We start from the raw sequence: 15,993 nt of genomic DNA, 5'->3' as shown, positions 1-15,993 counted from the left end.
TTTGTTTCATATCCAAATTTTAGTTTGGGGGGAATACCCATATCTTGCTGTTTTAGGGGTCATGCCAGTAAACCAATTGACTCAAATGGGCAGTCCTATAGTAGTACAACGGGTTTGGCAGAGCTAGTCCCCAACAACTGGTGGGTTGTTGTAGCAGCGTACTCTTGTTTTTTTTTTAAATTCCATATAAATGTTGATATATATTTTTGTAGGGCCTTACATTTAATTGGCACGGGCAGAGGGTGCACCAAGTACACTATTCTGGGTAGATTAATTTTGACCAAATTGACCTGTCCTATCCAGGAGATTTGGTTTCTAGACCATTCTTCAAGGTCATTTGTTAGTTTTTTTTAATCATGTCAGGGTAATTTGTGTCATATAAGGTCTCTGGAGAACGTGTGAGAAATATGCCTACATATTTAAGGGTGTGGGGTTTCCACTTTAAAATAAAAATTCAGGGAGATCAGTGTTACATGATGCTACGGACTGTTTGTTTAGGCCTTCCGATTGGTCATTGTTGTTCTAAAAGCCAGATAATGATTGGAAGGAGTTCAGAAGATTACAAAGATTGTGGAGGGATGTCAGTGGGTTTCGATAGTATTAGCAGAATGTCTTCTGCAAAAAGGGAACGTTAATCTGGATTCCCCTGTTATTGTTTAGTCTGTGTGCCATGAAGGATCCAATGGCTAGTGCAAATAAGAACGGTGGGATGTATACTTTTTAATATATCACTTGCAGTCTACTCATGAATAGATAGTTTTAAGATGTTTACTATATGGTCTCAATAAGCTTAGAAGATAAATGCTAATTACAGGTTTCCTGTCTATGGAAAAGTGGGGGACACATTCAGGAGTGCTGCAACTATATTTTGGATGGGGGTGCTCTTCATACATTACCATCATGTTACAATGTATAAACCCAGGGCAGCTACAGCACCCCCACCTCAACTTCCAGCCCCCATATAGACCTCTGTTTTTATGGCATTTAATCAATGGATCTCAATTAACAAAAAATAGATTTATTGTAGGTTGTGTGCTACCTTTTGGGGACTAACATTACAGTATTCCATAGACCAAATTATAGTATACAGACCTTTTGAAACCTCGAAGGTTTGTACTTAAACTAGGACATTAAAAAAAGCTAATGGATGTATGTTCTACATAATATATTTTAGTAGATTAACAGTTTGCCATACAGCATGTGTAGCTATTGTTTGGCAAACAAGGTTTTAATTCATATAGATAGTAACAGAAGACTATACGCTGGTTTATTTAAAAATAAAAAAAGATGCTACCGTTCTGCCTTGTACAGACGTTTGTCCCCTGTATCGATAGACAACGTGCAATTTAATACTCCATCTTCATGACCCTTTTCAGTACTTGAAGGATAATTAGACAGGATGTCAATGATCTTTAATGACAAGGAAAATGTAAGTAAGTTAGCACATTCATTCATCATTTTATCAGGGTGAAAAGTGTTAAGCTTTTCACTGTAGGAGGGGGGGGGAAGGTGGAAGTACAAAGAGCCTTAGAGGTCTAAGGTGACAGACCCCTTGTTAGCATCGCTGTTGACAAATGGGTTTTCCCTCATGAGAACTTATTCAAGTTAGTTCAATGGCCATTAGATGTAATTTGTAGAACAGTTGCTCTCAAATATGTGCAAAGTTTCTGACTCCTGTAAAGTCATAATTAACAGATTCTAAGAAGTCATTTAAACGTTGCATACATTCTTTACCTTGTGTGTCAAACCAAGATGCAACATGCTGCTAAACACTTAGGTATTCAGAAAAAGACCTTAGAGGTGACAATATGCCCAAAGTCAATCTAACTCATCATAATGTTCTCAGAAGGTAAAGGGACTGGCAGATTGAATAGTTGTACAGGATACTCCCTGTTGATTAACACAGAGCCATTTACATTTTACTATTCCATGTGTGATATGACATTCAATGCCATTGGTTTGTGAAAGTGTATTGGAAATTCAGTTTCGTTAATGCAATCAAAGGGGAAGATGTACAACAAAGTGTGCAGAGAAGTTTGTTTTGACGAATTGCTCCATTTTCTGTTTGTGTCAACCGTATGAAAGCGTTTCTTACAATTGACACAAATTGTGAGGCAGATGTTACACCCCTTCAGACGTGGCAGATATGTTTACAAATGCAAATACAATAGAAGTGGTACCAAGAAAGGAAACATTTTATCATTCTAATCGGTGCGTCATGCAACTCATCCCCAGTTCCTTCTTTTGACACTCCAAAACACAAGCTAATACACGCAGTGCAAATCTTGAACCAAAGACCTTGAAACATTGACACAAAGACAAGATGAAGAATCAGTTGGTGTCATTTTTGCTCCAAACTTGCCTTGATGGGTCAGCACCAAAGTAAAAATCTTAAATAAAACCACGAATAAAAGAAAAAACAAGAACGCTCAAACTAACAGACTTCAATGGATGAAAAGAATAGACTTTTGATAGTATTTTAAACATATCCTGAACCACTATAATTAATGTAGTTAACTTTTCTTGTCCACACTGCAAACTTTTCTTTAGGGGGGGAAAAAATGTTCTTTATTACAAAATAAATGAAAACCACTGGCATAATTGCATCCCTTTAAAACATAACGATAGAGGGGGCGCACGACATGAGAGCGCATGCACGTGTGCTAACTAAGCTCCGTGCACCCCGCTCGTAGATTTCAACATAAGCCTCCGATCGGCACCTCGTAGCAGCCCCAAACCCACAGCAGCAGGCGGGGGAACAGCAGGAGATGCCTCTGAAGGACAGGAAAGCTGCAGCCCCAGATCTGTTCCGTTTCGGCTGGGGACTCTCCTTTGTGGAAAAATAAAAAGATGGCGCCGGGGTGTGCGCAATCGGAAGCAGTGCAGGAGGGAGAGAGACGCTGCTGAGAGACGGGATACACCTGAGAGGCAGAGAGACACAGTACTCACCAAGCAAGACCTTCAGGGTATGCTTAGGGAACTGCAAGCTGGGTTCCAGGCTTCCCTGGATAAGGCAGTATTTTCACTGGCCAAAAGGACCACAGAGCTGGAAAACAAGATGGACGTTACCTTACAAAATCGGGTAAATATGGACGACGAGGTCTTCTGGCCCAATGAAGAGGTGAGAGCCTTGAGAGATAGCATGGATGACCTGGAGAATAGGGAGCAGAGGCAGAACTTGAGCATTCGCCACATACCTCAAGAGACTCTTATCAAAAGACCCCCAACTACAAGAAGAGAAAATGCTGATGGACAGAGTTCACAGAGCATTGGGCCCAAAATTTGAAGACCCCAGAAGTAGAGATGTGGTACTGAGGCTTCATCAATATGCAACAGGAAAAGATCATAAAGGGTTGCAGAAATAGAGGTTCAATTGAATTTGAGGATGCCTCCATCCAGATTTTTCAGGACCTGGCCAGGCTGACTATAGAAAGGCGAAGAGGACTATGACCGGTGACAGCAATTGTCCAGGAAAAAGAGATTCACTATTGTTTGGCCTTCCCATTCCGCCGAATCGTTAACCATAGAGGGAGATAGGTTTCAACCCGCTACCCTGAGGAATCGGCGGCTTTCCTGTCAGAGCAAGACTGGACACCAAGGATAGATCGGGCCAACAGTGAGAATCTCAAGGGGGCAACCGGCCGAGGGGGCGGTGGCCCGAAGAGGAAAGAGCTAGGACCGGCTATGCCCTTGAGAGGGCTCCGCTGATACCCTTTGGTTGTCCATCTACTCCAAACTTTGGAAGCTTCAGCATGAATCCGCGGGTTCCGTTGATTGAAGACCCGGCGATCCATGGCGGTTTCAAAGAAACAGAAATTGGAACAGCATCTTTGTTTTTTCAATGTTCCCCTTTATACCCCTTAGATCAGGGGAGCGCAAACTTTTTGAGCTGCGCCCCCCTGCCAGCTTCCTCTCGCCCCCCCCCCCCCCCCCTTCGCTTGTGTGCGGCGTCGTTACGCCGCAGGGTCACATGACCCCGTTTCCATAAAGGCGGCTGTCTGACGTCACCCCGCGGTGTCATTTGAAGCCGTGTTGCCATGGCGATGCGTCACAGCGTCTGAAGCGAGGTAAGTTTTATTGTTGCAGAGGCCTCAAGCGATCCCCCCAGCATTTAATTTAAATGCCTCGGGGAATAGTGCGGGGCCTCTGGAAGCGCCCGCGCCCCCCCCCCCCCAAAAAAAAAATCCAGCGCCCCCACTTTGCGCACCGCTGCCTTAGGTTCTATTGTGGGTCTGACTGCGACTTAGGGTCACCTGCCCATTGCCTGGGTGACAGATTATTCCTGCGGAGGGGAGAAACCCGATCGTGGTTCTCTCTAAAGCCGATACCTGCACAGAGCAGGAGAATGAGCAGTGTGAGGGGCCAGGCGGTGGTTGAGTGGGCCCTGGCCATAAGAGTCGAAAGAGATGGTTTTTTTTAGGGGTTATGCACCACACTGATACTCAGGTCACAGATTTAATAGACCTTAGTATCCTTTTATAGGACAAGAGCAGCCCCTGCTCGAGAACTAACGTCAATAGTTATTGTATGTTTAAAACTAAAAATATAAAGTGTGATGTATGTTTTTTCCCGAGGTTATTTACTCCCCTTATCCTCAACTGTATCATGTTATTCTACAAAAAGTTATATATGTTTATGTGCTCTAAAGCTAGTAGGAATTGATCTATCTGTTATGCGTTTATATTTTGAGTAAGCTGTTGCGAAGGTGCGATCAGGAGGTTGAGAGTATATGGGGTGGAAGAGATACCTGTATGCCGACGTCAGGACGCCCACCAGTAGGGCCATATGACCACAGGCCAAGCCACTTAGGGACTGGCCGCAAAATTGGGATGAGTGGCTGGATACACATCTTATTTTTCAATTTTATTTGTTTTTTGTGTCGTTTCCCCCCCCCCCCCTTTTTCCAAGTTCCTGATATCGTAAAACTCCCCACCTCTCCTTTTTTTCCCCCCTCCTTTTCCCATTTATCCACTACAACCGTCAAAATCTTTCGAGCACAACTTTCACAAGAGATAGACACGACACCAGGAATGACTAGTCAAACACCATTGAAGTTAGTGTCTTTGAATGTTAAGGGCCTGAATAGTAATGGCAAGTGCAGAATGGCCCTAAAAGAATTTAGGAAACTGAAAGCAGATATTGTTTTTCTACAAGAAACGCATTTCGACACCCAGAAGCCCCCAACACTTTTAGCGTGTTTATATCCTGTAGCATTCTACTCGTCTTTTACCAGCAAAAAAAAGGGGGGGGGGGAGGGGGGGCGGATGTCACAATTTTGATAAAACATGATATCCCGTTCCAGGCATTGGAGGTTAAGAGAGACCAAGCAGGGAGGTCTCTTGTGGTTCATGGTCTTCTCTCATGCCTCCATATCACACTAGTGAATGTATATGCACCTAACGAGGGACAAATTGACTTTCTGAGGGAAACATTGGAGTCTATGGGAGACAGCCTATTGCACTCTATGATTCTGGGAGGCGACTTTATTATGGTAGTGGACCCAGATATGGACAAATCCACACATCCAGCGCACTCATATTTCGCAATGACATATAGGTTAGCGAAGAAATTTAGATCACTAACCAAAGAATTTGGTCTGCTCGATGCCTGGCGTCGCTCACATAAAGGACAGAGGGATTATTCTTTTTACTCGCCCCACACAATTTGTTCTCCAGAATCGATAATATATTTGTAACCCCAAATATTCTGGATGTATTGGTTCATTCAGATATAGGGCCTATTACGTGGTCGGACCACGCACCAGTTGTGATTTTGTTTGACCCCCCCATTTGCCAGGATTCATTCATTTCATTGGAGGATGAATGACTCATTACTGAATTACCGGGAGATTCATTCACAAATTGAAGACTCACTTAAAAACTATTTCCAGACTAATAATGGATCTGTAGAATCGACAGCAATATTATGGGAGTCACACAAGGCCATGATTAGAGGGCAGCTTATTTCAATAGCTTACAGAAAGAGAATGAAAATGGATAAACAAAAATACTTACAATTTTTTATGTTAACGTTGGAAAGAACACAAAAAAAAAACCTGTCTAGGAAACTTTACAAAATTCTGAGTCAGGCAAGGGAGGAACTTAAGAGGGTACAACTGGAGGATGTAGAGAAGGCCCATAAATGTACTGAGGAGATGTGCGACAAGGGAGATAACACAAACTATATATTGGCAAATACATTTAGAGGGATTAGGCCGAGGGCATCGGTTCCCGCCATTAAGATAAAAGGGGGAGAAGTGACATACAATCCTTCAAAGATTGTAGAGGAATTTGCTAAATTTTATACGGAACTCTACGACTTAGATAAATCAACCCCGAATGCTAAAATCCCTGGCTTGGCCCAGATTGAAGATTATCTAAGAGATTGTAACCTCCCTAAATTGACAGAGAAAGACCATACATTTTTAAACTCAAAAATAACTCAAGAGCTTGAAAGGGCGGTCGGCTCATTGAAACTGTCAAAGGCACCTGGCCCAGATGGTTTTTCAAATTTGTACTATAAAAATGTTATAGAAATCCTAGGGCCTTGCCTGTTGGATCTATTTAATGGTTTCCTTAGCGGAAACAAATCCCCCCACAGATGACGAAGGCCAATATAGTGGTGATTCCTAAAGAGGGAAAGGACCCTTTATGTTGTGGTAGTTATAGGCCAATTTCACTGCTTAATACAGATTTGAAAATCTATAGTAAAATCCAGGCAAATAGGTTGAATACAATACTTCCTAGATTAATCCATTATGATCAGGTGGGATTTGTGAGTGAATGCCAGGTGTCCGATAACACAAGGAAAATTATTCATATTATTGATCAGATACACAAGTCTAAACCGAAAGCTATTTTGTTAAGTCTGGATGCTGAGGTGGGACTTTCCTGGCTAAAACACAAGAGGCATTCGGATTCTCCGGGGTCTTTCTACAGTGGGTCCGTGCCCTATATCAGTTACCAACAGCAACTTTGAAGAACCCAGGTGGGGATGGGAATTTGATAAGGATTAAGAACGGGACAAGACAGGGATGCCCCTTTTCTTGAAACTCTTCTTTTTGCCTTAACAATCAAACCCCTCGCGGCTACTATCAGAGCCTCCCCAAATATACAAGGGATTAAAATAAAAGATGAGTGCTACAAATTGTCACTGTTTGCAGATGATATTATTCTTACTATATCTAACCCACTGACATCTCTCCTGAATTTACAATGTACCCTTTGGAGATTTGGTGATTTATGCGGATATAAAGTTAACATGGGAAAGTCGGAAGCCCTAAATTTATCGCTATCTGAAAAAGGAGGTGGAGGTTCTTAATCTGCACTTTGACTAAAAATGGAAAAAGAACCATTTGAAGTATCTGGGGCTGTATCATACTAGAGATTACAACTCATTATACAAGTATAATTACCCCGATCTTTTCTCAGAGATAAAAAAAAGACCTACAAGTATGGAACTCCCATTGTATTTCTTGGATAGGGTGTATAAGTGTGGTCAAGATGAATATCCTTCCTAGACTTCTGTATTATTTTCAGACACTGCCAATATCTGTCCTACACACAAGTATAAAAGAAATACAAAATCGAATTATGCAATTTATTTGGAAACATATCAACCGAAAATAGCCAGGTCAATAATGTTGGATGCTAAAGGAGGTGGTATGGCTCTCCCAAATATTCTAAAATATTATATGGCCTCCTATATGAAACAAATGGCTTAGTGGCATTCTTCAAGAGGGGTCTATGCTTGGGTGGACTTGGAGAGTTCACTCAAGAAACCGGTGTGGTTTCAACTATGGTTGAGTTTAGGGACTGGATTTGGGAGACAGTCTGAACCAGCAGTAATTGGGTTCACTTTGAAAATTTGGCAGATGGCAAAAAAGAAGCAAGAGGTTATGTCGCCACCATCCAGACTTTTGTTCGCAATCCAGGGGGAACATATAAGGGAAATAAAACAAAAACAATCTAAGTGTAGACAATAAAATAATGTGAATAAAGTCTGTGGATTTCTTGGCTCTTATGTACAGCCTACTCACAAGATCTCAGTAATTTACGGGCAACAGGGAGCAATTTTTTTGGACGACAAGAAGAACTCCTGGTTCAGAGAGGATGAAGATCTCCGATCACAGCAAAATGATGGTGCATGAAAAAAGAAAAATATCCATAGTGCAGACCAATCATAAAAAACGTAACTTTATAGGGGTTCAAAAAAATGCAAACTTACAATAAAACGTTAAAATAACGCATGTATCACTATATTGTGATGGAAGAGAATCGATGTGAACACCTGGCTCACCCCCCCGCCTCCGGTCCGCGATCGGTTCGTGAAACGCCTCCACAGTCAGCTGTCTGCTTCCTTGTCTCTCTCTGAGGCGTTGCGTCACGTCACTTCCGGTTTCAGGTTGGGGATCCGCAATCTGTCACTTCTTCTCTCCTCCTTTGGGCAGCTATCACTCTACGCGTTTCGCCAATCCGATGCGTGACTTCGTCAGGAGTGTCATGTCGCCACCATCCAGACTCACACCCCTGTTTGATAACCCAGGGTTTCTCCAGGACTTTCAAGGGCAGGGTTTTGAAATTTGGAGACACACAGGGATTCTGGAGGTGTGAGATTTGTTAGCAAAAGATGAACTAATGTCATTTGAGAAATTGATTGGAAATGATGGTCTACCCCAAATTGAGTTGTTTAAGTATATGCAGGTCTGGCATTTTGTGCGGCAGGGTTTCTATGAGGAGGAATTTCCCAGATACACACAATTCTAATAATTATTCAAAACAAAAAAAGTATCAAAAGGGGCTGAAATCATCTCTGTACCAGGGTTTAATCCCAAAAAAGGATACCCTGTCCCATAAATATATGGACCAGTGGGCTTTGGATTTCCAGATCGAAATAACAAGGGAGGACTGGGAGGCTATATGGGAGAATGCGGGTAAAACCTCCATATATACGGTAACAAATAAGAATATATATAAAATTGTTACGTTGGTATTACACCCTCAAAAGATTAACCCGGAGGCTTCTGATAGATGTTGGAGGGGGTGTGGTCAGATTGGAGACCTGGCACATATCTGGTGGTATTGTCCAGTAATGTAGACATACCGGAAGACTGTTTTGAAATTAATAAAAGAGGTGACGGATATTAAGATTCCGTTAGATCCAACCTTAATTATTCTAGTCAAACCCATGGAAAATGTGAATCCCTACACACTTAAATTGATTTTGCATATACTAACAATGGCTAGATGTGCTGTAGCAGCAGCAGCGTGGAAAAAGACACTCCCGCCCTCCAGGAGAGGTTATTAGAAGGGTAAATGAAGTCTAATTAATGGAAAAACTCACCTCATTTCTGAATCACACTACAGGAATGTATGATAGGGTCTGGGATCCCTGGGATGCTGGATAGGGGAGGGATCCCGGAAGGAGATAGGGTTTGGGAGTATTGGGTGTAGAATGTGCTGTTCATAAAATGTTGTATGACATGTAATGCGACTGTTGATGCTTGTAAGAAGTCTAATATAAAACGGTTGTTTCCCCTCCCCCCCATTCTTTTTTGTACCCCTCTTCCCCATTTATGTTTGAAAACGTTAAAAATATATAAGTTAAAAAAAAAATAACAATATTCAGTTTGACTAAAAGTATGTTTTTTGCATATACGAAACCCCAGCTTATTTAATGAACTAAAAGGAAAGACATTTGCTTAGTCACATGGAGCTCAAAAGTGGATTTATCAAGTTCCATCTTACAAAATAAGATGACCAATTGTTTGAAAGTCTACCCCTGTTATTTGGCCTTGACCCACAGGATACAATGTACAACAAATGTAAATATTATAAAGCAATTCATGTATGCACCTCAAACTAAGGAAATTGCACAAAATGGTGCAACAAGGTGTGGAAATGTGCGTAAATGTTGGCATCAGTTCACAACCTTTCAGATACATTCTTCAAAGCAAATGTTTTTACTATTTAGTAATACATTCTTTTCCCCATGTGCCTCTACTATATTGACTCCTTTGATCTCTTTTCACTGCTGCCCCAACTGCATCTACTATAGTCTCCTTTTGTTTTTTAGGTGTCCATAAAGAACTACTGGAGAGCAGTAGACCATTAAGTAATGCACCCACATTCAGTGGGAACAGGATCTCTGTCCAAAATATCTTGATGGCAAGTCTGACTGACAAATGATAGCAAAGGTGACAAACACTGCTAAACAGAAGCATAAAGTAGTCAAATAGCCATAAAGGTTTTAGTTGAAATCACTGTTTTGTTGAATACAATGGGAGGACGTGTGCTGAAGTGCATTAGGCTCATTGCTAATAACATAGAATAACTGGGAAGGAGTAAGTCACGCTAGCTGTATTTTTACACATGTTTATATTGCCCCAAAGCTGAGAGGCCAAGGAGCTAAACACCAACAATTCATTTTAAGGGTCACATTACACACTCAGCTGAGATAAAGAAAGGCATAACACATTTTAAACCTAGGCAAACTGTCTTCATTCAAAGGTGATCTGATTATCTCATGTTTCAGGTGACTGCCTGTTCCTTTACATCTGACCTCCCTGACAGAAGTACACAACTTCACATGATGGATTTTTAGATCCACACTATTTGGCCCTGTCATGGGTATCCTGTTTTTACAAAACTCATCTCTGGATCTAGCGGGTTTTAAATTCCCCCACATTGAAAATGAAGAGATATTCTACGGAAGAATGGATGAGCCACATTTACTTCAAACATAAAAACCAGCGGTTCACTGATATCAGCACATTAAATATATCCACCATTACAGATACAGATATCCGATCACCTGTGGAAGAATTGGAGAACAATGGTGGGTCACTGCAGATTTCCCCATTCCTTATCTTAGTTTTGTCAAACACATTTAAATCCATTAGTTCAGGCTATACACGCTTTAAGGTCAAATATTCCATAAATAGCATTGCTTTAGCACTTCTGAAAATTATTTACATGTAGAGCTGTGCTAATTCCATGCCTACATTTTGACAGGTAAAACAGGAGGAATCTGGAGTTTGAGCGAGTGCTCTGGCTTTTCTCACACTGCTTTGATATTGTGCATATAACAAACAGAATTTACATTTACGCACTATGCACTTTCGTTATTTCAATGAACACGAATCTAAATAATTGCTTTATTTAATTTAATACCAAGGTTCGGAAAGTGACTTAAAGCAGAACAGGCTGCATTGCGTTGTACATCATTATTATTTTAAGGACAGGATTTAATCAGGGGATTGCCGAGCTAAATTGTGTTAATTTCAGCTCCAGGAACCCCCTACTACCAGATACCTCCGTAGCGGTGCCGGGATCTCTGCCGTCAGAGACACTGTGCCTAAAATAATGGCGGTTTTAAATGTCCCGCAGGTCAATAGGAAGCCGTTATGTTATCCAGTGCGGCTTCCTATTTGGCCAGCGTAACTGGACATTTAAACTTCAGAGGGATATCAGCAGCCCCTACATAGATAAGTATCACAGGAAGCAGGGGGTCACCAGAGCTGAAATTAACACTGTTCAGCTCCGGAGACCCCCTGCTTCAATCCTGTAATTTAAAATAATAATTTCAAACCCAATGCAGCCTGGTCTGCTTTAACGTGACGTATGCCTTTCTGTGCATCTTCAAAGACGAGTAACGTAATGTTAAGTCATGTTTTCGTCTGGAAAGAGCATTGCACCAACTATAATGGCCGTTAGTGGCAATGAAATGCAAGAGGGGATACCCTGAACAGCGCATATCCACAAAGGTCCAATAAGGTTAATTGCATGGGACGTAACATTATGTTTAGTCATACCTAAAGGTGGCATTACTCGCATCCACACACTGAAATATGGGTAGAAGGGGAGAGAGGACCTGGGTGGGAGCAACGTCACCTTTAGGCGAGATGCCACGTTATTGGAAGCCAGTGCAATGTTGTGCTAACTTCAAGTGACGTTACGCTTATGCTAATGAGATCTACAACGGCCGTTATTTCATATAATTAGCATTGTTGATGTGTCAACCTCAGGGGTTAATGTCATGTTATGAGCCCCGAGTTAGCAGAGCTCTCTGGATTTGGCCCAAAGCGGGCTCGGTACATGATCCTGTTTCATTGGTTTAATGGTTGCAAGGACACAAAACAAACAAATATTTGTGTGCAATTTGCATCACTCATCCTTTATTGCATTTGACAGCTTGATAAATGAGGCAACTCAAGGAGACACACACAGAGGCAAAAAAAAAACCTTGCTTCTTTACAGCTTTGCAAGTTTAATGGGAGCTACGGCAGGAAAATCAAAATAGATGATATAAAGGAATATATAAAATGTTCCCACTAAATGATCAAAACAACTGCAAATCACATATACACAAAAGAATTTCTGCGGATGACACCCTATGCTGTAGATCTAATGAATTGCATGCAACATGTTTCTCGATCAAGCTTGTTCACCAAGATAAGAATGGCAGATAACTCCGGATCGGTTGTGTTAACCCGCAATAGACGCTCGTACAGGAGTGGTCAACTCCAGGCCCTGGGACCACCAACAAGTCAGGTTTTAAGAATATCCCTGCATCAGCACAGGTGGCTCAATCAGTGTCTAAGCCACCTGTGCTGAAGCAGGGATATCCTTAAAACCTAACCTGTTGCTGGCCCTTGAGGACTGGAGTTGGCCACCCCTGCCTTAGTCAATACCCCCTACGAGTAAAGATGACAAGATGTATAGAATTCACCCCTTTGTTGCCAGAGGGGCATGTAACGCTACTTATTGTAATACATTCTAAAAAATCAACTATTTGGTTAACCCTTCTGATAAATCGATACGGAGAAGCTATTAAAATTATAACCGCTTGTCTTTGCTTTTAATGAAAGTGCAGGGAAGCAAAACCGTGATCTACTTGATGAATATAAAAAGGATCAGTATCTAAACCCACAGTAGAAAATAATTATGTGCTGAAGGACCTCCGTGGTATTTTATTGTCGCCTGCTGACTGGTGATAATGAACAAATAAGTCATTTAAAAGGAACAAGATATAAAATGTGAAGATCACTTATCAAGGTAAAGGTTGTCATGCAAATGCAATATTGAAGCAACCTGTGCCATTTTCGTCTCGCAGTTAAATATGCTGCACAAATGCATAATTAATGAGAGCAGCACAAAACCTGGTGGAAAAGTTGTGCTGGTTTGATGGACTATTTTTTTCATTAAAAACTATGCATTACAACAGGGATGACCGGTCCTCAAGGGCTATGAACAGGTCAGGTTTTCAGGATATCCCGGCTTCAGCACAGGTGCCTCAATCAGTGGCTCAGTCGTTGACCAAGCCACCTGTGCTGACCTGACGGACTGGAGTTGGCCACCCTGCCTTATAACCCAAGATGTGTTTGCCTATTTTCTCCAATAGTTTGAGTTTGTTCTTTCGTGTCACGGATAAAAGGATGTTACCAGTTGATTTAGATAGAAACAGACATTAAAAAAAGCACCATGTAAAAGTGTGACATCGTTTTAATAAGAGGGGTTGAATCTCGCTCACTCAGAAGATCTAATCTTATTACACAGAAATTGGTTCTGACCAAGAATGGGAATCCTTTATATAAGCACGACTTTTTTTTTTTTTTAATTATCTTAAAGCAGTATCTTTATTATCTCACCCAGTTCTCCCAACATGCTGAAGTATTGTTTAAAGCTTGAGATGCCTCTCCCTAACCTACTGTGAAATATAAAGATGTACTTCCAAATCATTTGTCTTTTCACTATGCCTCACAATAACTAAGGAGGAAGGTTCTCCAAGAGAAGTGGACACACATTGGATTTTAAAGTTGATATTAAGTTGTCTTATAGGATAGGGTGGGAAGAGCCGGACAAAAATGCCAGTTTAATGATTTAGCCCAGAAAAAAAAAAGATTAAGCAATAATGTAAAGCAATACTCAAATTTGCTATAAATGACAGCATATTCATTTTCATGCATTTCGAATTCTCTTCAAAACTGCTGGCTTACTTATAAAAATTAAGATAAAAAAAGCGGATTTGTTGAGAAAATAGAATGTTTAAGTTAAAACCCGCTTTGTCTTCTCAGCATATTTGTGGTTCTCGTTCTCCATGTGTTTTCCACAATTTTTCCATCGTATACATGGGTCCCCCACTGGCAGTATATGTACGGCAAGGTACTTTCTACAAGGTTGTGAACCGAGAGTCAGAGGCGGTGAAGTCGAGAACATGTAGTGCTGAAGCCAGGGCGGCGTAGAGGTGAGTGCCGTTGAATCGAAGGCAGTAGACTGGGCTGCTTGTTGGAGATGACAAAGAAAATGACTGAAATGAAAAACGTGTTTATTTGGCAGCTGTCTAATTAATACCGTTGTATCAGTAAACACAATAATTACAGAAGACTAGATTAACCTCAAATTGTTGCCAGCCCCTCTGACAGCAAAGTTGTTAATGGTACATTAAATGGCATGAAATCTGAGATACATCCATTTATGACGTATAAATAAAAATAATAAAATTGTCCATTGGTCCGTTAACATGCATCACTAAAGTTAAAAGAAGAATTCTATACATACTTGTAAACATTGGTTCATTCTCTTATCCCATAACCTCACAACACCATAGTAGGAGGATCCACTTGCTATCATGTGGTTTCCATCACTCTGCATGCAGTAGAGGGTACTGTCATGAGGCTCCTCCCATTCCTTCACGCACCTCCTGGAAAAAAATACTCAATGCTTTAATAAGATACACAGTTAAAACATTAAATTACACCTAAAAGAGAAGGTGCAATCACAATTTCGGTGAAGAGCTGCCATGGGTGCTCGGAAAGCGAATTGGGGTATAGAAGATCCTGAAAAGAAATAAGACGGTGATCCAGTGGTCTTGGCAAAAAATGTTTTAGAGTAGTGCAAAAGTACAAGGACCAACTTTTCGGTCCTATTGTGACCTTTGTCACTTTTGCACTAGTTGTATACAGGAGAAAAGGAACCCAGTCTTCAAGCACTCTGTCACGACTAAATGTATAATTGTAATGTTAAAATACTTTATTTATTGACAATTAATAAAAAAAGGGGGGTTAAAATAAAATTAAATAGTATGATTCAACAGCACGTGACTGTATCATTGGTAACCCAGCTATGGCTAGGTGGGTAGATGGTAATAAGGAGATCCCTAATAGATAATCAGGATCTAGTGCTATGTATATAGCTACCTAGAGATATAGGGAAGGAGCCATGGTGAACCCACTAGGAAGAGGTTATGTCTCAATATGGATGTATCAGGGCGTGTAATATAACGCGCTTTATTGACAAACTTTATGTAGTGTGTACGTTAACACACTTTGGCATGATATGCGGTAAGTCAAACCTGTAGGGTAATGCCCCGTGTGTAATAGTATGGTGGTAGCTAATGAAAAAACCTCAATCACACTGTCAGGGCAGAGTAACAATTCTATATGTGTGACCCCAGAGTGATGAGCTGGCCAGGTCTGAGTCAGTGACCTATGCAGCCCTCACTTCAAGAGATAGGTGCAGACAGGTATAGTAGATACTGAGAGGTATGGTGTGGGATTATTGGCATAAGTAAGGCACTGGATAGAGCCACTGTAATACATTAATGTGAAGACATATTAGAGTGATTCTCAAGGCGACATGTATAAGCAACGCTAATACCAATATAGACACACACTCACTCCTGTCAGAGAAAGTATCCTCAGTGTCTATCTAAGGCGGCCGTGGCAAGCGGTTCCGTAACCAAAGGTAAGTACCATATACTGTGGTTTATACAGGCCCCCAGCACACGTTAGTAATTTACCCTTTAAATAATAGGATGAGAAAGTGTGCAAGTAGGTGTAGCGTTACATAGCCACCACAGCGTTTCAGGGGTTAAGAAACTCCTACAGTGCCCGTAGTCCGAGTGTACAATCTACAGCAATTGTCTAATCCTGACAATAATTGAGGCTGGGAAAGGTTAACTCACAGCTCGGATCACTGAGGTGTAGCATATCAC

General features: G+C 41.2%; 1 protein-coding gene across 2 annotated transcripts in view; it reads right to left on the bottom strand.

The window, feature by feature from the left end:
- Positions 1-10,359: 10,359 nt before the first annotated feature.
- FBXW4 (F-box and WD repeat domain containing 4) overlaps positions 10,360-15,993 on the bottom strand; it is a 160,581-nt gene continuing 154,947 nt past the window's right edge. For both annotated transcript variants that reach the window (XM_075612422.1, XM_075612421.1), the window contains 2 exons: positions 14,559-14,700; positions 10,360-14,307 (listed from right to left, as the gene is read on the bottom strand). In XM_075612422.1, the coding sequence (XP_075468537.1) occupies positions 14,170-14,307; positions 14,559-14,700 (280 nt within the window). In that variant the 3' untranslated portion in view covers positions 10,360-14,169. The remainder of the gene's footprint in view (positions 14,308-14,558; positions 14,701-15,993) is intronic.

Source organism: Ascaphus truei, chromosome 8, assembly GCF_040206685.1.
Source record: "Ascaphus truei isolate aAscTru1 chromosome 8, aAscTru1.hap1, whole genome shotgun sequence".
NCBI classification, from domain to species: domain Eukaryota; kingdom Metazoa; phylum Chordata; class Amphibia; order Anura; family Ascaphidae; genus Ascaphus; species Ascaphus truei.
Note: the sequence above shows the minus strand (reverse complement) of the source record. Positions and strands in the feature narration are given on the sequence as shown.